Source organism: Malus sylvestris, chromosome 15 (assembly GCF_916048215.2).
Source record: "Malus sylvestris chromosome 15, drMalSylv7.2, whole genome shotgun sequence".
Classification (NCBI taxonomy): domain Eukaryota; kingdom Viridiplantae; phylum Streptophyta; class Magnoliopsida; order Rosales; family Rosaceae; genus Malus; species Malus sylvestris.
Window position 1 is genome coordinate 53,261,578 of NC_062274.1, and position 22,594 is coordinate 53,284,171.

Sequence of the window (22,594 nt, forward strand, 5' to 3'; positions counted from 1 at the left end):
TCAACCTTTGCGTTTTGTGTTTTAATGCGCACAATAGTATCATCTAGATTTAAGGCGAAGTTGCTCCGAAATGTTGGGCCGCTTCTTGATCTGTTTGTTAAAGCAAAAGGACTTGGCCAAATTCACTGTTCATTTAAAAATCAAGGTCCAATAACATATTATTATCTATTCTAAAATTGAAGGGGGAGCGGCACTGTAGCGGCGTCATTCTTTGCCAGCATGGATTGGGAGGGTAATTCTCAAAAGTTTAGAGGGTTATTATCTATTCTAAAATTGAAGGGGGAGCGGCACTGTAGCGGCCTCATTCTTTGCCACTCGATTTCACTCTATTTACAAAAATACCGGCCAAATTGCATGGATTGGGAGGGTAATTCTCAAAAGTTCAGAGGGTTATTATCTATTCTAAAATTGAAGGGGGAGCGGCACTGTAGCGGCCTCATTCTTTGCCACTCGATTTCACTCTATTTACAAAAATACCGGCCAAATTGCATGGATTGGGGAGGTAATTCTCAAAAGTTCAGAGGGTAATTTTGTCCATATAGTTTAGCAGGGAGCCACTCGATTTCACACTATTTACAACAAAACCGTGAGGTTTGGGCTGGTATTGGGGCTGGGTTGGAAGGGCAATTTTGTCCTGTGCGTTTGAGACGGATTGGGGTGGGTTTGGGTTTGCTGTCATTCAGTGAGGGTTTCGGGGATGGGAGGCCATGCCTCCGATACAGAGAGAGAGAGAGAGAGAGATAGAGAGAGAGAGATAGCGAGCGATAGAGAGAGAGAGGGAGAGGTTAGGATGTCAGTGCCTTAATGTTTGATATGGTGACTGGGTGGGTGACAGTGAAAGAAAGAGGATGGGTCGTCCGGATTACGGGGAGAGAAACAGAGAGGGAAGGGTGGGGATGGTGAACAGGCCCAAGCATGTTCCCTCAGTCCGGGATTCACTCACGATCGTCCATGCCCTGTTGCATGTTCAGATAAGTCTCTTTTTCATTTGGATTTTGAACTAAAATCTTAATTTTTTATTATTTCTTGCATTTGTATCTGTTGACATTTTTTGGTACGTTAGGTCAGGTTTTGGGGATTCATCTTTCTATTTATTCCCTTATTTGTTTCATTTTCTCTCTTTTTGGGGATTCATCTCTCTGTTCTGTCTGTTTGTTCTTTGTTTTAAGGTCAGTTTTTCTTTTTTTTTTTTTGGGTTTTCAGTTGTTAATCTGTGATTCTGTGTTTAGATTTTTCTTTCGTATATGATTAAATCGTTAATGGGTTTTGGTTGTTGAAATATTTTTTTTTTGGGGAGAATTTGTGTTTGGTTGCCGGATTTGATTTGGCTTTTGCTTTCAAGAAAACTGGGGTTCGAATTTTGGGCCGAGCCTTTATGATTCGATCGGATCGAGGTGATGGGGACACAAGTTCTGTCGGAATAACAGAAACGATTGGTTATGTGGTTTTAGGTAAATATTCACATCCTCTCCACAATATCTTTTTTCTTTTCTTTTAAACTTTTGCATAATTCAACTATTTTGTTCTCAATTTGCTAACAATATTTGGGAAGTGAGGCATTAATAACTGGATACGTCTACAATTTTGGAATTCTCTTGCTAGAGACTTGAGCCCCCATGAAGTTTGAAAATTAAGAAAACTTGATCTCACTAGTAATTGTTACCATTTTTAAAAAGGTTGCATCCACAACAAGCTTTCTTGCAATGATACTTTAGGGGAACTATGAAAAAAATCAGCAATCTCACAGTCTAGCCCCTCAAAAAACATACACTTCAAAATTTCCATTCATAGTTAGGGTCGCCCTGCTAGGGTAACTTTCATATTAGGTAACACCAGCGTGATGTCTGATGTGAGAAAATATTGGGTTCCATGTATTTGTTTTTTTTCATTTTGGATGATTGCCAAAATGAATTATGGATGATAATGCTATTATGTATGGTTGCCAAAATGTTTCCAGTCAGCTTCTGGACTCAATGTGCTTTAATGGTCTTGGTCCTTGGCGTTCACTGAAAGTGCCAAACAATAGGTCCCAGTAGTGGAAGTAAGCTAGTCAAGTCGTCTAAAAAAAACAAGCCAAAGTTGTTTCTTGTTATCATTTACTTGGATTTTTTCCTTCTCATATTTGAATTTTCAAGAAAAAGAAACTGTGGTGGAGGTTCCTCCTATGATCCTATCCTTCTATAAATTTCCTTGTCATGTAACAAATGGAACTCACCAAATTCGCAACTCAACACCCATCTCTCTATTTCTTTCTGCTTCTCTCTCTAGTTATATAGTTAACCATATCAGAAATGGGGGTTTTGTTGTTTCTTAAGCATTACATATATATATATATATAATTTCAATCCGAATCACAGCGCATGATAAGGATATTATGGAGGGTTGGAAATATATATATATAAATGTGTGTGTGTGGCGCATGATAAGGATATTATGGAGGGTTGCCAAATTATTTCCACTCAGCTTCTGGGATAAAGGTGCTTTAATGATCTTGGTCCTTGGTGTTCACTGACAGTGCCCAACAATAGTTCCCATTAGTGGAAGTAAGCTACTGAAGTCGTCCAAAAAACCAGTCAAAGTGGTTATCATTTACTTGGACTTTTTCCTTCTCATATTTGAATTTTCAAGAACCAGAAACTGTGATGTAAGTTTAGGGATGGGTAAACTATGTTTGGATAATCGCGGTTACCTACCTATTTAAAGTTCACGGTTAGGATTATGGGTAACTGTTTAGATGAACAAACAGTTATGGGTATAATCGTTTATCTGTGAAATTTAAATTGGCGGTTATGAGTATTACCCACGGTTATAACAGGTATCCATCGGTTATGGGTATTACCCGTGGTTATAACGGGTATCAATTTACCCATTTAATTTAATATATGTAAAATTAAAAAAAAATAAAAAATAAAAACCCTATGATCCTATCCTTCTATAAATTTCCTTGTCATGTAACAAATGGAACTCACCAAATTCGCAACTCAACACCCATCTCTCTATTTCTTTCTGCTTCTCTCTCTAGTTATATAGTTAACCATATCAGAAATGGGGGTTTTGTTGTTTCTTAAGCATTACATATATATATATATATAATTTCAATCCGAATCACGATATTATGGAGGGTTGGAAATATATATATATAAATGTGTGTGTGTGGCGCATGATAAGGATATTATGGAGGGTTGCCAAATTATTTCCACTCAGCTTCTGGGATAAAGGTGCTTTAATGATCTTGGTCCTTGGTGTTCACTGAAAGTGCCCAACAATAATTCCCAGTAGTGGAAGTAAGCTACTGAAGTCGTCTAAAAAACCAGTCAAAGTGGTTATCATTTACTTGGACTTTTTCCTTCTCATATTTGAATTTTCAAGAACCAGAAACTGTGATATAAGTTTAGGGATGGGTAAAATATGTTTGGATAACCGCGGTTACCTACCCATTTAAAATTCACGGTTAGGATTATGGGTAACTGTTTAGATGAACAAACAGTTATGGGTATAACCGTTTATTTGTGAAATTTAAATTGACGGTTATGAGTATTACCCACGGTTATAACAGGTATCCATCGGTTATGAGTATTATCCGTAGTTATAACGGGTATCAATTTACCCATTTAATTTAATATATGTAAAATTAAAAAAAAATAAAAAATAAAAACCCTATGATCCTATCCTTCTATAAATTTCCTTGTCATGTAACAAATGGAACTCACCAAATTCGCCACTCAACACCCATCTCTCTATTTCTTTCTGCTTCTCTCTCTACTTATATAGTTAACCAGATCAGAAATGGGGGTTTTGGTTGTGAAATTGATCTTAATATACTTGTTTTTCAGTGCAGTGTTCATTTGCTGTTGGAGCTCCCTGCAATCGGGACTCGGAGGGAATGCGACGGATAGGCTGGCGCTGCTTGCCATCAAAGCTCAAATAAAGCAAGATCACCATAATTACAACGTGATGAGCTCTTGGAATGAATCCATGCACTTTTGCATGTGGCATGGTGTGACGTGCGGTCGACGGCATCGCCAAAGGGTCACTAACCTGGACCTGCAATCTCAAAATCTGGTAGGGAAACTATCCCCAAGCATCGGAAATCTAAGTTTTCTACGGGAGCTGTGGTTGCAAAATAACAGCCTCGGTCATGAAATTCCTCCACAAATTGGGAATTTGCGTAGGTTGCAGATATTGCGATTAGACGTTAACTCGTTTAGTGGCAGTATTCCACACAATTTATCACATTGCTTCAACCTTATCCTTGTGAATTTCACTCGCAACAAGCTGGTGGGTAAAATTCCTTCAGAAATTGGATTGCTGTCGAAGTTGCAAGAATTTGTGTTAAAATTTAATAATGTAACGGGACAGGTCCCTCCTTCCTTAGGGAACCTTTCATCTCTCCAGGTACTAAGTCTTTCTAGTAATAACTTGATGGGAAACATCCCCAGTTCTCTTGGCCAATTGAAAAAATTAACCTTCTTGGGATTGGGGTTAAATCGGTTGTTTGGTAGCATCCCTTCCTCCATTTATAACATGTCTTCTCTTGTTACATTTTCCATTCCAATTAACCAAATTCAAGGGAGTATTCCATCAGATATTGGCAAAAGTCTTCCTAATCTCGAAATCTTCATCGTCAACTCAAACCAACTCACTGGGTCCATACCCCCCTCAATATTCAACGTCACAAGTGTTTGGTATTTTGATGTTGGGATTAACAACCTAATCGGACGGGTACCGAATCTCCAAAAGCTTCACAACCTCCTGCATTTCAGCATTCTAAATAATAGTATTGGAAGCGGTAAAGATGGTGACTTAAGTTTTCTCTCGGACTTGACCAATGCCACGCAGTTACAAGCGCTGATTATTAACGACAACAATTTTGGAGGGACATTGCCCATGTCAATAGCCAATCTCTCAACCAAACTTGAATGGTTTTGGGTTCACCGTAACCAAATATATGGAAGTATCCCATCTGGGATAGGGAACCTGGTGAGCTTGGAAACGTTGGGTTTGGGGAAAAATAGCTTCACAGGTAGCATCCCCTCTGACATGGGTAAGCTTTCAAACCTTGGAGCATTACAAATTTCCCATAACACATTATCAGGAAATATTCCGTCTTCCTTAAGAAATTTAACCAAGTTATTCTATCTTGAATTGGATGGAAATCATCTTGAGGGCAGCATTCCTTCAAGCCTAGGGGAATGCCATTGGTTGCAATCGTTGTCTGTTTCTTATAACCTCCTAAATGGCACAATACCCAAACAAGTTTTTAGACTCCCCTCCTTATCGATTTCTTTGGACTTGTCTAATAACCTCTTCACAGGTTTCCTTCCCCCGGAAGTTGGGAATTTCCATAGTCTAAGTAAATTGGATCTTTCTGATAACATGTTATCTGGAGAACTCCCCAGCAGCCTTGGTGGTTGTGAGAGTTTAGAAGTCCTGCATTTGCAAGGAAACTTCTTCAACGGGTCCATTCCTTTGTCTATGAGTTCATTGAGAGGGATTCAAGATCTAGACCTTTCTCGCAATAATTTTTCAGGGGAAATTCCGCATTTTTTAGAAGGCTTTAGAATCCTAAATAATCTGAACTTATCATTCAATCAATTTTGGGGAGAGGTACCAACTGGAGGTGTTTTCAAAAATGCGAGTGCTATTTCAGTTGTTGGCAACACTAATCTGTGCAGCCCTATTGCTAATTTAAAGCTTCCCAAGTGCAAGTCTAAAGAGACCAACAAACAAAGGTTGTCTCGTAGCTTGAAACTAGTACTCCCTTTAGTATTTGGACTTACTCTTCTAGGAATAGCCATGGTGTTCTCCTATTTCTTTCTTTGTTCGTCAAGGAAGAAAAGGAAAGAAATTTCATTGAACACTTTGGGGAACACTATTTTGCAAGTGTCATATGCTACTCTACTCAAAGCTACTGACGGGTTCTCAGAGACTAATTTAATTGGTGCTGGTAGTTTTGGGTCTGTGTACAAAGGAGTTCTTGATGAGGATGATAAAGCTCAACTTGTTGCTGTGAAGATGTTTAACTTGTTACGCCATGGAGCTTCGAGGAGTTTCATAGCCGAATGTGAAGCTTTGAGAAATATTAGGCACCGAAATCTCGTCAAGATTATAACCGTGTGTTCAAGTGTTGATTTTCATGGTAATGATTTCAAGGCTCTAGTTTATGAGTTCATGGACAACGGGAGCTTAGATGAGTGGCTGCATCCACCTACTGGAACTGAAGAGTTAAGAGATCATGTACCCAAGAAGTTAAGTCTTCTTCAGAGGCTAGAAATTGCCATTGGTGTTGCTTGTGCACTGGATTATCTTCATAATCATTGTGAAACGCCAATAGTTCATTGTGATCTCAAGCCAAGCAACGTTCTATTGGACAACGAATTGACTGGCCATGTTTCTGACTTTGGATTAGCAAGGTTTCTCTCACAAGTAACGAGTAATGTTTCAGCAAATCAGAGTCAGACAAGTTCTGTTGGAATAAGAGGAACGGTTGGTTATGCAGCTCCAGGTATATATATGTTAGATATATACTTCATTATATTTCCTTTTTTATTTTGGAGTATTTAATTTACAAAATTTAAACTGAACTATTTATACACAAATGTGATGTTTGAATTGTAGAGTATGGCATGGGGAGTGAGGTGTCAACGAATGGTGATGTCTACAGCTTTGGCATTCTCTTGTTGGAGATGTTTACAGGGAAGAGACCTACTGACAACATGTTTGGTGATATCTTGAACCTTCATAATTTTGTCAAGATGGCTCTCCCCGGACGAGTTACTGAGATTGCAGACGCATCACTTCTTCAAGGAGGCACAAACGAGAATCCCAGTCAATGCAGTGCGAGAATTCATAAAGTTGAGGTGTGCTTGAGTTCAATATTTAGAAATGGAATTGCTTGTTCTGTTGAATCCGCAACTGATCGACTAAAGAATATCAATGAAGTTGCATATGAACTTCATTCCATTAGGAATACTTTTCTAGGATAGAAACTCTTTTTTATGTGCTTTTGTGATAAGAGAAATTTCATGTACTACTTGTGAAGTCTAGCTTTTTTGTTACCACAGTAGATGTCGAAGTTTGCAATGCAAATAATCACCAATGAGGTTCATTGTGTGAAGAGTGTATTACTACTTCTTGTACTTGGTATTTTTATGTAATATTCACATCGATTAAAGTTTAGTTCGTGCCACAAAATTGTCTCCTCCAATTTGCATGCATGCAGTAGGTGACTGACTCTCAAATAATTGTAGTTACCAAGCAAATTAAATACCATTAATTAAGATCTTAAAAATTCTTTAATTATCTCTCTATTTTACTTTTGCAATTAGGAAATTTTCCCCTTTTGCATACAATATTATAGGAATATTTTTGTTCTCCACACTCAAGTGATAGTGATGCTCACTACTTTATTTCTCACCGTTATATAAGTTTAATACCTTGAATATGCACAAATCTCAAAATTTAAACTTATACGACGGTAATGAATAAGATGGTAAGCATTACCACTACTTGAGGGTGATGACTAAAAATCACCCCAATAATATTAGTTAAGTTGGTGTGGTAGTTGGTCTTTAGAAAAGAAGAATCTGGGTACTTCGGCCGTTTCGCAGAAGAAAAAGAAAGGGGCATTTGGTGTTTGGACAGACACAGTGATGGTGCTAGCTACCTGCTTCTTGGTGTTTTTAAAAGAAAATAAAAGAATGAGAAAGGGCTAATTTGCACCCTTTGGATATTATGATGCCAATTTGCTTGGTTGAGAAACTCATGGCTTTTCTAATGGAGATTGCGTAAAGGTGCAAACAATTTGTTTGTGGTTGTGCAAAATAGGTTTCATACTAGAAAAAACTAGCAAAAATGCCCGCGCATTGCTGCGGGACTTGAATGCACCAGCCTTAACCACATGAATAAGACATTTAACCTGAAAAAAAAATTCAACATAATCATGAATGAACAAAAGTGATAGATGAGTGAAAAGTATCGGTAAGATGAGCAATTCGGCTTTTATATCTATTCAACCAAGCTGATTACAAAAGATACAGTTGCAAAAAAATGCTCTGTTTCCTAAGATACAGAAGCAACATGCATTTAACACTTATATTGCCCTTCAAGTTAAGATGGCAAAATATATGTCCTGCAGGCCAATCACGTGTTTTAACAGCTAAACAAAAAAGCAAAAAAAATGTTGGTCTTGTTTCAGCATCTAATCTTTCAAGCACTAATGTATGGATTAATGTGAAATATCTAAGATCCTATTTGTTTTTTATTGACTGATGCTTCAACATCATCCACCTAATTCATATCATATCCATAGATACCTGAGAACGCTTATTCCCACCACCATTGCGTTGTTAATTTTAATAAATGGATCATTTTCGATACTCTCAGGTCATCGGATCTCAGTACAAAAAATGGCTAAATATTGTTTAGGTTCAAAACAAATGCAAGTGTCATTACAATAGCACTAACCCTTTGTAATTTTCAACACCGCAATCCTCCTAACTCAATAAGTAACAGTCTAATTCTTTCTTAACCAAAACTAAGCCGAAAATTGTCAATCCCATAACCGACTTTGAAAACAACTCCAAATTCTCATTTCCAAATTGAATTTCCAATTCCCACCAAACTTTCCGAGCATCCAAACAGAGGATAGCCAGAAAACCCAACACATGCAGAACTCGATACGATTCAATATTACCCAAATGAGGGAATTCGATGATCATTACAGCCACATTTCAATGCAATCTATCCTTTTAACAAATCCAATTGTCATTTGTTCACATTAACTTCAATTTTTCCAATTTATAACATATAAATGAAAACAACTACATATCAAAAAAAAGGAGGAACAATAAAACGAATAACAGAAAGTTAGAAACAAATGCATAAATGGATAGATGGTGTTTTAGAGAAATGTTCTATTTTGATATTCAACACACAAAATTTCAAATCTAAAGTATTTAGCATATTTAAACATGAAAGATCGCTAATTGCATGAACTAATTAAGATTAGAAAAATGGATTCAAGTAGATAACTGATTAAAATTGAGAACGAAATTGATCAACAAAGTTGGGGCTGGTCTTTGGAAAACGAAAGTTGATCCGATTGTTCCATTGTGTTCACTCCAAAAACTACACTTTTCAACTTTAAAATGCAGGAAAATGAATATCTTGACAGAAATTTCAAAGAGGATAATTAAATCACAAAAATGTAAGTACAATGCATGGATCCGCACCTGGCAATCAAGAAGGGAGAAAGAAGCCATCGCAAAGCAGGTAACTGACTTAGTAAATCTGTGCTATCAAGTTACTTGGTTTTCTGTAGAAACAAATCAAATATATTAGATCCTTTATTCTTAACAGCATCATAGAACTGATCATTTATATCATCTGAAAATAGTAAAAAAACAAAACATACAGTTAAAAACCATTTGAGAAACATAAGCAAGCCTTTGGTTATTAGATTCCCGGTAGGCAAAGCACAAAAAATTACACACAACGGAACTATTGAAACTTTAAAACTTACTTCCCAAATTAGGTTCTCTGACTGGCAAATGGCCAAATTGGATTTATATTATCATTTCAAACACTGCAATGCCTGAGTTTTTTTTTTTCTAGACATTCTAATTAATCATTATTTAACAGAAGAATACAATTCATAGGACAATAATTAGATAAAACAGGAGAATCATTAGAATCGTTTCTAAGTCAACTAATATCCTATTTGGGTTGGAATCAATTGTATGCAAATGAAACTATTATAACTGAATATAGACAGTATAATGGAAGGATTTCCTCACCATTTTAGTAAATAATAATTGTGAAAGAGAGATATCTTAAATTCGATTATCGCCAAAGGTAAATTTGGACATCATTATTGCTAGCCCATTATGAGGCTAAGTTCACCCTCTCTTCTTTAGTGTAAAAAATATTGTTTGTTCATAAATAAAAACTACTTGATATAGAATAGGAAATGAAATAGCACTGTGGTTGAACTTAAGCTCCGTTTGGGAAAGTGGGCTCTTAGAAATCCGAGTCTGCAATCGGAAATGTTCTAGTAATGTTTGAATAAAATACAACTAAAGATATTATTTGAATAAAATATAACAACAAAAAACTAATAAGAATATTACGTACCATAAACTTAATCACCACCTAAAACTATAAGAATAATTGAATAAAATATAACTATGATATAGTTGTAATGCACTTTCAATAATGAAAAAGAAAGTTACTTTCACAATCAATTTTTTTTTTTTTTTGTTTTTGTTTTTTTGTTTTTTGTCTCTTGTGTGTATTGAACTAAAATACCTTAATAAATTCTATATCATCTACCTATCAGTTGATAATAAATCCTACCAAATGTAATTACTGGATTACAGCGTCACTCCCAAGCATCACCTGCAGTGAGCCTACCAGCTGAAGCTCCTAATGAATTAGAAAAACTCCTCACTTTTGGATTCATTGCAACCACATCATTGAAAAGCAAATAAACTTGTGCAGGTTCAATAAAATCTTGAGTTTATGTATACAGAGACAGAGAGTGTGAATATTGGTGCTTACATGATCATAGTCATCCGAATAACAGTGTTGCAGAATAAAGCACCCAAAGTTAGAAGTAGGCAAGAAAACATTCAAGTTGCAACTTAATCACAGAGACTGTCAATTGATTGCAACACGATATGGTAACCAGTCAAAAGAGAATCAATGTGTCATAGTCATAGCAATGGACCAATGTTAAAAGCGCATAATTTTTCAAGTAGCGGTAGAACAAGTGGAAGCTAAGGAGCTGACCTTATGATAGATGGATGGTTTGAACAATTCCTACACATGTATATTATAAGAACCTGCGTCTTAGGCTTATTATTCTGAAGCCACTTCAAAGATCCCAAGGCAGAAAGGGATATACTCAATACCTGAAATAAGAAAGGGAACATGAACTTATTAACAGAGGAGCAAATTTACTCCATATCCAAATCAAATAAGTAGAAACTCCGAATTTTGTTAGTCCAGTTCAAGAAAACAAAATAACATATGCATCCTATAGGATATGTGAGTTTCAGCACCTCCGCGGGGGGCAGGGGGTGGATATAACATCATATTTGCATTTGTATAACATGTACAACAAAAAAAAAATGATGTATACATAGTTACACATACACACACAAATATATAATTATCAATATGCAAGGAGGAAGCAGAGAGAGTACTGTTCTCTTAAAAATAGGAAATCCGATTCAGAAATACATTATTTGCATATGAAGCACCAAATCTAATAAAAAAGGTCGTACCCAGTGCACAAGGCTCCCGCTTTACGCAGGGTCTGGGAGAGGTGAATGTCGGCTAGCCTTACCCCTATTTATGGAGAGGCTGCTCCCAAGTCTCGAACCCGAGACCTACCGCTCATGGGCGAAGGCACTTGCCATCGCACCAAGTGCGACCTCTTAAGCACCAAATCTAATAAAACAGTAAAATACACAACAGCATGTTAAAGCACCCAAACCAAGAGCTTTACCGACTCTCCCTCCCTGCCCTTTGATTTATCAATCTAAATATTTATTAGGAGTCAAAATTATTACTCACTTAAAACAATGAGTACATTCTAATCCAACAAATACTAAAACAGAATAGTACCAGCATAATGACTTGGCACGTTAACCTTTAGACATCTAAAATATTATATAATTTCCAATAGGTCACTACAAATTTTAGGGGCTCATAAACTATTAGCCTAATCTTTTTCTTTCGTCTTGGCCTATAAATATTAAAACGCAACCAACTCTTCAACATCGAAAATGAGAAGATGACTGATTTCTTTATAAGAAAAGTCAATAGCCTTCCAATTGGCCAATGCTTATCCAATAACACAAATATATTCGTATTGAACTATGATATGACAGCGTAAGTTTTAAGCATATAAATTAAATTTGTAGTAAAAATCGTAGGCAAATGAAGAACAATGTTATCTTTCTTAACGAAAAATTTATCATAACCTTCTGCTTGCAAAGCATCCTCTGGTTCTTTTTTGTCTTCAGCATCTACAGTTTTTAGAGCCAGGTTTTGCAGTGTCTGCATTCAACTATATAGGGTTTAAAAATTTTCAGTTAGACGGTAAGGAGAAACGTAATGAAATGCTCCAAGGGATAAACCCCAGCAAGCAATAGAGTATATTTTGAATGCAAAATGGCAATTAGAAGTCATAAGTACCTTAAAAACACAGTTCTGAAATGCAAACAGTCCCATATAAGGGTAAGAAAATTATTAGAGTGGAGAACATAGTACTCACTAAAAAACATTTTAGTTCTTTAAGAAAAATAAAGCAGGGTTCAAAAAGGATAATGAAGCATACCAGTAGGTTCCCAATATCACATAATGATTTCTTTCTTGGTCCAAGATTGTCATTCGATTCTGCCGGCTTCTGAACTAAAGCATTCTGAAGTAGCATTGCACCTTAGGAAGCCACTGAGCTATCCTTCTCCACTTCAGTTGTATCTGAGCAGTTCAAAATGCCATAAGCCGTCTCTAATTGTGACAACTCATTCAACTTAATTTGGTTGTCATTTATAGCCTAAATCAAACTAAAACTTTATCCTGCGAAATCAAGGAAAACTACATGTGTCTGATTTCATGTCAACACCTCAACTTCTATCGCACCAATTAAACTACTACAACATACTGTCAAAGTGAACATGGAAATTCATATACCATTTGACAATACCAAATCAAGCAATTTCTAAAGACCAGAAACATCCTAGAAAGCAGAAACCCTATTTCATATGCATTAACAGAAACAATAACTTCTGTCAGTGCATTCAAACCAAACCCATAAATCAATTCCTAAAATCAACTACAAATCACAAAGTTACCCAAAAAAAATCCCGCAAAGAACCAAAATACCTGAAAATTACTATATTAGCACTCCCTCCACCCCAAAATCAGAAAATTTGAAATTAGAATTTGATAACATTGTACGTAGAAAGCAAGGAATTGATTATTTAGGTGGGTTCCCATGACAGTAATGAGCTTGCAGAGACCATATTCATACATGATCATGATTAGTTAATTGTCCAGTCCCCCAATTTAACTGTTGTTACATGCATGAGATCAAATTAGACCTGGGAAGTGGGAAACATACATAATTTGAATACTAATTAGGAGATAAACAAACAAATTCATAATCAATCAAGTTATGAAGGTCCTAAATCCTAATCCCATGACTCCATTTTCTTTCCCAAATTTTCCAGCAACCAAACAGACCCCAACCTAACCCTAATCAACAAATTTTCCCAGATGAAATAAGAAATAAAGGATGAATTAGAAGCTTTTAGCATAGAGTTTACCTCAACAGTGAATTTTTTTAATGGAAATTGAAGCTTCAACGATGAGTGGGTAATTTTAGAGAGAGAATCAAGCAGCTGAAGAGCACAGCCGCAGTTCCATCAAGTAACACGACCATCCAAGCAAATACAATTGTAATAGGGATTAGAACAAATAAACCAATCATCCATTTTGAATGTCGTTTGGAACAAATACACCGACTACTCAATTTTCTCAAGCTTTATCTAAATAGACAGATACAGATACGTGCACAAAACAGAAAAAAGCTCAGTTCCATTCTAAAGCTTAAACCACCAAATAAATACTTAGTTATTCAACTTTGCATAAATCAACAGATAAAAGATACGCACATAAAAAAGAAAGAAACTCAGTTCCAATATAAGCTAAAATGAACAAAAGTTAATCATATATTTAAAATCCAAGCATCAAAGCTTCACAAATATAAATAAAAAAAAGGTAGATAACTAATTAGGCTTTGAAAAAAAAAATGATGGCACATAACTATATACCTCAAAACATCAAGGAACCAACTTCTTCCTCCAACGATCGAAATTTCTGAAATTTGCAAAAAGTAAATCCATTAGCAACCCTAAGACTTTCAAATTTAAAGACGAAATCTAATGAAATTTTAGCTAAATGAGCAAAGACACACCAAAAAACCAAAAACAAAAAAACAAAACAAAACAAAAAAAATTTAGGAATATTTTGAATCTAACACAACTAATTTGGTTCAGCGAGGAATACAAAAGTTCAAGGCCTAGGTGAAATGCTGAGTAAATTGCAAGGGCTCAGTACCAAGGCCATAATGGAACAGTAATGTCATGGAACCTACAATTACTTCAATACAATTGGATGTAAAAGCAAATTAAATTTGTTCAATCTTATAATAAAGAACTAAGTGCAGGAATAACTTTTGTGGCTCAATGGCGTGAGAAGCAAATAACCAACTTTATATATCACAGTTTAAATTTCTCCTATTGCTGAAATCGAAGCTGACCAACCTACCCAATACATCAACAACAACAACAATAACAAAGCCTTTTCCCACTAAGTGGGGTCGGCTATATGAATCCTAGAACGTCATTGCGCCCGGTTTTGTGTCATGTCCTCCGTTAGATCCAAGTACTCTAAGTCTTTTCTTAGGGTCTCTTCCAAAGTTTTCCTAGGTCTTCCTCTACCCCTTCGGCCCTGAACCTCTATCCCGTAGTCACATCTTCGAACCGAAGCGTCAGTAGGCCCTCTTTGCACATGTCCAAACCACCGTAACCGATTTTCTCTCATATTTCCTTCAATTTTGGCTACTCCTACTTTACCTCAGATATCCTCATTCCTAATCTTATCCTTTCTCGTGTGCCCACACATCCAACGAAGCATCCTCATCTCTGCTACACCCATTTTGTGTATGTGTTGATGCTTCACCGCCCAACATTTTGTGCCATACAGCATCGTCGGCCTTATTGCCGTCCTATAAAATTTTCCCTTGAGCTTTAGTGGCCTACGACGGTCACACAACACGCCGGATGCACTCTTCCACTTCATCCATCTAGCTTGTATTCTATGGTTGAGATCTCCATCTAATTCTTCGTTATTTTGCAAGATAGATTCTAGGTAGCGAAAACGGTTGCTCTTTGGTATTTCCTGATCTCAGATCCTCACCCCTAACTCATTTTGGCCTCCATTTGCACTAAACTTGCACTCCATATATTCTGTCTTTGATCGGCTTAGGCGAAGACTTTTAGATTCCAACATTTCTCTCCACAGGTGAAGCTTCGCATTTACCCCTTCTTGAGTTTCATCTATCAACACTATATCGTTTGCGAAAAGCATACACCAAGGAATATCATTTTGAATATGTCCTGTTAACTCATCCATTACCAACGCAAAAAGGTAAGGACTTAAGGATTGTTGATGCACAAAATCAGTGAGGACTTTGGTACAACAGAAAGTATTAAGTTTGTGATCTTCGCTAGATTGCTCCGGTCATTAGTGTGGATAAGTATGTAAATGGATAGGGACCGGAAAGCAAACACAAGATGTATGTGGTTCACCCAGATTGGCTACGTCCACGGAATAGAGGAGTTTTCATTAATTGTGAAGGGTTTACACAAGTACATAGATTCAAGCTCTCCTTTAGTGAGTACAAGTGAATGATTTAGTACAAATGACATTAGGGAATATTGTGGGAGAATGATCTCGTAATCACGAAACTTCTAAGTACCGAAGTGTGGTATCGTCTTCACTTGCCTTATCTGTCTCATAGGTAGATGTGGCATCTTCTCTGGAAGTACTCTTCCTCCATCCAGGGGTGGTATCTTTAACTGGTGGAGATGCACAAGGTAATGTATCAATTTCACTTGAAGCTTACTTGTAGTTTCAGGCTTGGTCAAGCGCGATACAAACCATGTAGTAGGAGTCCCCCAAGTCGCCGAGCTACGGGATATGCTGAAAGAGGTGACAGACGAGGTAAGCAATCAAAGCTCCAAGCAATCAGTCCCAGATCAGAAGTTTGATTTCGAGTTCTGGCTGATTGTTCTCATTCTCTCTATCTGGCAGGCAGCATGAAGGATAAAGAGAAGAAAAAGGAGAAGAGATGATATGAGATACTTTTGCTTTTGAAGAAGTAACTTTCCACAGGCTTATTCTTGAACTGGGCTCGAGGGTTTTCTGGTTTCCTCCAGAGTATAAGGCCGACTGAAGAATTTGAAGGTCAAAACAAGTCCATCAAATCTAGAGTACGTTCGACCCTACTGATATGGGATACTTTTGCTGTTGACAAAGTAGTGGATGTATCGGCACGTGTTCTGTTAGGCTTGTCTCCACATGCTTCCTTTTATCCTTCTCACTTGCCCTATCTGTTCCTCAGGCATATGTGGTATCTTCTCTGGAAGCATAAGATGTTGAAGATGAGTACTCGAGAGCAATGTCAGGTAAGTAATCAGGTAAGGGGTTCCAAGCAGTCAGTTCTTGACTGGAAACTTGATTCCAAGTGCTGACTGATTGCTCTCTTTCTCATTGTCTTGCATGTAAGAACAAGGCCAAATGAAAAGACAGGGAAAAAGCATGATATGGGATACTCTTGCTTTTAACCCTGATGATATGAGATATTCTTGCTCTGGTGTAGCTTGTTTGCAGAGGTATTATCGGGGGGAAAGAAAGCTGAGTATTTCGAGAAGCTTCGTTGGGAGTGCCCTCTTAGATATGAGGAAGGGTTGAGCATTTTTGCAGGTCTGCCTGTCCGTTGAGGATGAAGGTCGACATATATAGAAGTCTCCCCAACAACAAGTAGTAATGCTATTCCTTTACCCTGCTTGGTCATAGCACGGTAGTGGAAGCTGCCAGCTTCACGTGTTTTAACTCTGTCAGAGCACTTTGAAAAAGTGGTCTGTGGTATCTGGAAAGCTGATGTTGCGTGACAGACAAGCTTTATCCAATGAGATTTCGCTCTCAAAGTTGAGAAAGTGGTGCCTCTTCGGTTTTCGAATAAGCAATCATGTCGGGGATCTGGCTATCGAGATTCGAAGAACGGTGCCTCTTCGATTTTTAAGAAGGTAATCCTGCTGGGAGTCTGACTCTCGAGATTCGAAGAGCGGTGTCTCTTCGATTTTTGAGAAAGTAATCATGTTGAGAGTCTGGCTCTCGAGATTCGGAGGGTGGTGCCTCTTCGATTTTGGAGCAAGCAATCTTGTTGGGAGTGTTTTCTTGAATGTGAGTAAAGGTTGGGCATGTTTGCTAGTCTACCTTGCTACGGAGCACAGAGGTTGACACACAGGGGCTTTCCAATTTTCCAGCAGTGGTGTTGTTCCTTTACCCTTGTGGGTAATAATATAGTTGCTAGACCTTCAAAATTTATGTGTCTAAAACTTTGTTAGTGCTGTTTCTTTGTTATTCTTTTACCCTTCTTGGTCATAGCGATGTAGTGGAAGTTGCAAGCTTCACGTGTCTAAACTTTGTCAGAGATCTTTGGCAAAGTTATCTGTGGTACCCATGAGCTAATGTTGTGTGTGGAAAGTGGATGATTGAACAGTAAGATTCACGTGCTTTCTACTTCACCAGAAATCTTTGACAGAATGCCCGTAATTTCCGCAAAGCTGAGTGCATGTGACAGGTGCTGACAAGGAGCCCAACTTTTGAGAAAGCAAGCGTATCGACCGTCGTGGTTTTTGAGCAGCCCAGCTTTTGAGAAAGAAAACGGCTCTGCTTCACGTGTTTTAACTCTGTCAGAGCACTTTGAAAAAATGGTCTGTGGTATCTGGAAAGCTGATGTTACGTGTGAAGATTACAGACAAGCTTTATCCAATGAGATATGGCTCTCAAAGTTGAGAAAGTGGTGCCTCTTCGCTTTTCGAACAAGCAATCCTATCGGGGATCTGACTCTCGAAATTCGGAGAACGGTGCCTCTTCGATTTTTGAGAAGGCAATCCTGCTGGGAGTCTGGTCTCGAGATTCGGAGAGCAGTGTCTCTTCGATTTTTGAGAAAGTAATCATGTTGGGAGTCTGGCTCTCGAGATTCGGAGGGCGGTGCCTCTTCGATTTTGGAGGAAGCAATCTTGTTGGGAGTGTTTTCTCGAATGTGAGTAAAGGTTGGGCATGTTTGCTAGTCTATCTTGCTACGGAGCACAGAGGTTGACACACAGGGGCTTTCCAATTTTCCAGCAGTGGTGTTGTTCCTTTACCCTTGTGGGTAATAATATGGTAGCTAGACCTTCAAAATTTATGTGTCTAAAACTTTGGTAGTGCTGTTTCTTTGCTATTCTTTTACCCTTCTTAGTCATAGCGATGTAATGGAAGCTGCAAGCTTCACGTGTCTAAACTTTGTCAGAGATATTTGACAAAGTTATCTGTGGTACCCATGAGCTAATGTTGCGTGTGGAAAGTGGATTATTGAACAATAAGATTCACGTGCTTTCTACTTCACCATAAATTTTTGACAGAAAGCCCGTAATTTCCGCAAAGCTGAGTGCATATGACAGGTGCTGACAAGGAGCCCAACTTTTGAGAAAGCAAGAGCATCGGCCGTCGTGGTCTTTGAGCAGCCCAGCTTTTGAGAAAGCAAACGCCTATTTGATTTCTGACCTCGTGGCCGGCTCACCACCTCAGCCATCAAGGATTCGACCTGGCGAGTTCGAGTAAGAAGGCGTTGGCCCATATTTGATACAGAGCCCGCACACTGAATACTGAAAGCCAAAGAGTCTTGAACAGCCAGCTCATCAGACGGCTTGGAAAGGATCCTGTTATCCTTGGGGGTGAGAAAATTTCTAGCAACCACCGTAGCGGTTATGTCTTTCTTCATCACAGAGTCCCCAACTGTAAGAAGACCGTTAGGGGATAAGAAGGATGGATGTCATATGTTGTCCTGAGAAGACATGTTAGCGTCTTCCTCAACATTCAAATCAAGACGACGGTCAGATGGGCAAGCCATTTGCAGGAATGATGAAGGAAGAAGAGGTCGTGTAAATCGAGTTCTTAGAAATACAAAAGGAGGAAAATTACTACAGGCAGCAACTCTCTAAGTGTGTTTTTGGAACACGTTTAATGCCTCTATAAAAATAAAAAAAAGACAACAGGGCCTGGTCAAAAATCGAGGAGGCCGCATGGCCGTTCAGAAATCAAAGAGGCTCATCTCCAAAAGTCGAGTCGCTTGTTCAGAAATCGAAGAGGCAACGAGGCCACTTGTTTAGAGATCGAAGAGGCACTGCTCTCCGAATTTCAAAAGACCGGCTTTTCCAGATTTGTCATCACCTTTCACACATAACCTCAGCTTTGCAGAAATCATGGGCAACTTTGTCAAAGATTTCTGACAAAATTGAAAACGCATGAATCTTACTGTTTCAATTACCCAACGGTTGCCGACAAGAGTAAAAGAATAGTGCCACTACTGGCTGTTGAGCCATTCCTATATATGTCGACATTCGTCCTCATGGCAAGGCAAACCTGCAAAAAATGCCCAACTTTTCCTCACCTCCGAGAGTACACTCACAGCAAAACCTCTCGAAATACTCAGTTTTCTTCCTCTCCGGGAATACCTCTGTAAACAAATGACACCAAAGCAAAAATATCTCATATCATCAGGGTTGAAAGTAAGAGTATCTCATATCATGTTTTTTCCCTGTCTTTTCCTTTGCCATTACTCTTGCCTACAAGACAATGAGAAAGAAAGCAATCAGTTGGAACCTGAAATCAAACTTTCGATCTGAAACTGATTGCCCAGAACCTTTGTCTAGTTGCTTACCTTGCATTGCTTTCAAGTATTCATCATCGAGAAGTAATGTTCTGAATGACCATTTAAATGCAAAGGTTGCATTCCACTCATGCATCGGGAACAAATACTGTAAGAGATTGAAGCAGAAAGATCAATGATGAACTGGAACAGATCACTATAGCACAATGCCCTTCCCTGCAAAACCAAGCTCGGCATCGTTGCTCTAATCAAAATGCTCGGAAGCTTCAATAGTCTTTCGCTAGCACCGTCGCCGAAGAGCAAAGCCTCGCTGCGCAACTCTGTCAAATCGCCACCACTTCTTCGAAAGTAAGAGTATCTCATATCATGTTGTCTCCATGTCCTTATCTTTGTCATTGTTCTTACCTGTAGGACAAGGAGAAACAAAGCAATCAGTCGGAGCTTAAAGTCAAACTTCCAGTAGGAACCGACTGCCTGGAATCCTTCCCTGATTACTTACCTTTTCACCCTTATAGTTCTTTTCTGACCCCGTGGTTGTGTTTTTTGGACGTCAAACCATGAAGAAACACGTCGGGGAGACTTCCCTGGATTTCCGACGAGAAATCGACGGCTTTCGAGCCAATTTTTGGCCACACCACAGTGAGTTGGCCTGCGTGTAAGGTATCAATCTCTTCGTCTCTCTGAGTACTACAACCTTCCTTTTTGTTTCACCTAATTTCGTTGAGTATTGAAGAAGTTATACTCATTTGAATCTTACCCCAATTTCCGGCGAGTCCGACAGCTTTCGAGGCGTTTTCCGGCCAAACTACAGTGAGTTAGACGTCGTGCAAGGTACCATTCTCTTTGTCTCTTCAAGAAATACAACTTTTGTTCTTTTTTTACTTGATTGCGTTGAGTAGTGACAAAGTTATGGCCGTTTAAAGTTGGGTGGTTTTCCGGCCGAATTTCCAGCCTTCTTCTTCCTTTGAATCTGGTAGCCCATAAACCCCAAGGCCTTTGGGCCTTTCCTGCCGAGCCCAACCCAAAACCCATTTCTGTTTTATTATTTATTTTATTTGTTGTTTTTAAAATAAGGGCCTTGGGCCGGTTTTTGTTAAGGGCTTTAAGCCCAAAACCCTTTTAACCCTCTAACTCATTTAACCTAAAACTCAAATCCTTTTATTTTGTTTTAAGCCCAAACCCTAAAACCCACTTCCCTATTTATTTAAACTCTAAACCCAATCCTCTAACCTATTAGCCCAAAACCTATTTAAGTTAGGAGACCCTTAACCCTAGATCCAGTCCAACCCAAACCTTTTGTGTGGAATATTATGTTAGGGAATATTCCATTAGAGAAAATTCCACTTTACGAAATGTATCTGGGACCCTTCTTAGGGTAAAATGATGTCTTGAATCCGTCTCAGATGTCCGTTTTCCCAAATTCAATTGTCTTCATATAGTTTTATTAATTGTACCATTTAATGTGCTTAGGGGCAATTATTGTGGCGTTACATCTTCGCTTGCAGTGCAGCTTTTCGACGGCGAAGTACTGAGAGTGGACCACCTTCAAAAATAGCATTTTTTAGTTATAGAATTGCATATATAAATAGCATGCCTTGCAAATTTATTGATTTGAGAAATACTTTACAGGAAGCATAATGATTTGATGACGATTGATTATATATATATATATATATATATATATATATATATATATATTGAACTATTTTCATTATATCATATTTTCTATAGAACCCTCATTTTGGTAGACTATCTGATCGATGACGATAGGATACTAAGAATGTGTTTCAAATGATTTTCGAACACCTCTTCGTAGTATAGAGGATCGATGAATTTATGCTACGAAGTTGTATTTTAGAAAACTATTTTGTGCGTACCTAGTGAACACTATGCCGCTTGGGGCGAGGATCTGGTGTTGGCATTGAGGCCGAGAGAAATAATCCCTAGCGAAAGGCTGAGGGACACAGAGACAGGCATTGGGTCTAGATGGAGATATCTCTGGCTACGGGCACAGAGACTGAGGTGCAAGTATTGGGCCGGGAGATATTATTATTCGGTGCAAGCATTGGATGTCACGACTTCCGGATTTGCTGTCTTTCAGCACAATTGTGCAAATCTTTCTCTGTTTGAATTGTCACATTCTGGTTGAAATACAAGAGTTCGTGTCGGGATTGTGCCTCATAGGTGACGAATTGGTTGCTGGACGACTTTCAACATCGAATGGGAATATCAGGGTCGGGGCGTGTCATATTGGTATCAGAGCATAGGTTTTGTTCAGAGCATACTTAGGATTCTCTTCAATTCTCGTTTTGTGTCGGTTATGACATCATTTGGATGTCACGACTTCTGGATTTGCTGTCTTTCAGTGCAATTGTGCAAATCTTTCTCTGTTTGTATTGTCACCTTCTGGTTGAAATACAAGAGTTCGTGTCGGGATTATGCCTCATAGGTGACGAATTGGTTTGCTGGACGACTTTCAACATCGAATCGATACTCAGCGACGTGTTTTAGAAATCTCAGTTTGAGAAATTCTGGTTAAGACCAACCGAGGTTCTGAATCGGTGATATTACTCTGCAACATGCGTTCCCTAGGAATTGCGGGTGGAGTCGGCTCTACATGGAAATCTTTGGAAATAAAAAAACCTTGGCGGTACGAGTTGGTTAAGACCAATTAGAAATCTAAAACGGTGATATCACTCTACGACATGCCTTCCCCAGAAATGGCGAGCAGAGCCATGTCTTAGTGGTAATTGGTGGCATCGAATCAGTGTTCTCGAACTCATTACCACTGAGGAAATTGGTGTGGTTCTTTAAAACAATTCTCAGTAATTATTCTATTGATAACTTTCTTGCTTTTTCCAACGACGAAGTCAAGTTCCTTAACCTTTGACCGTCAGCTTTACACCAAATTCTTCTAGTGCTGACTTCGTCTTCATTCATTATTTTTCTTGGGAAACTCCTCAATAGCAGACGCTATTCTCATCCATTTTCCCAAGTGGAGCTACGATTCTTGTCGTTGTAATTGGACTTGGATGATGAAGACCCAGTCTTGTTTGGATAAATAGACTCATTGAATTCCAC

The 22,594-nt window shown here is 38.3% G+C and overlaps 2 protein-coding genes across 11 annotated transcripts in view; one reads left to right on the forward strand and one right to left on the reverse strand.

The window, feature by feature from the left end:
- LOC126603223 (uncharacterized) overlaps positions 1-17,726 on the reverse strand; it is a 33,084-nt gene extending 15,358 nt beyond the window's left edge. The window contains exon 1 of the mRNA XM_050270003.1: positions 17,684-17,726. The gene's annotated coding sequence lies outside the window, so the exon portion shown is untranslated. The remainder of the gene's footprint in view (positions 1-17,683) is intronic.
- LOC126603221 (putative receptor-like protein kinase At3g47110) lies at positions 519-7,194 on the forward strand. Of its 10 annotated transcripts, none has more exons than XM_050269995.1 (3): positions 519-1,451; positions 3,839-6,505; positions 6,619-7,194. In XM_050269995.1, exons 1-3 carry the CDS (start codon positions 1,376-1,378, stop codon positions 6,984-6,986), a joined length of 3,111 nt encoding a protein of 1,036 aa, XP_050125952.1. In that variant the 5' UTR covers positions 519-1,375; the 3' UTR covers positions 6,987-7,194. The 10 variants fall into 10 exon arrangements, with proteins under 10 accessions (XP_050125952.1, XP_050125958.1, XP_050125950.1 ...); XM_050270001.1 differs by having other exon boundaries at positions 522-1,451; positions 3,834-6,505; XM_050269993.1 differs by lacking the exon at positions 519-1,451 and adding an exon at positions 1,477-3,218.
- Positions 17,727-22,594: the final 4,868 nt, after the last annotated feature.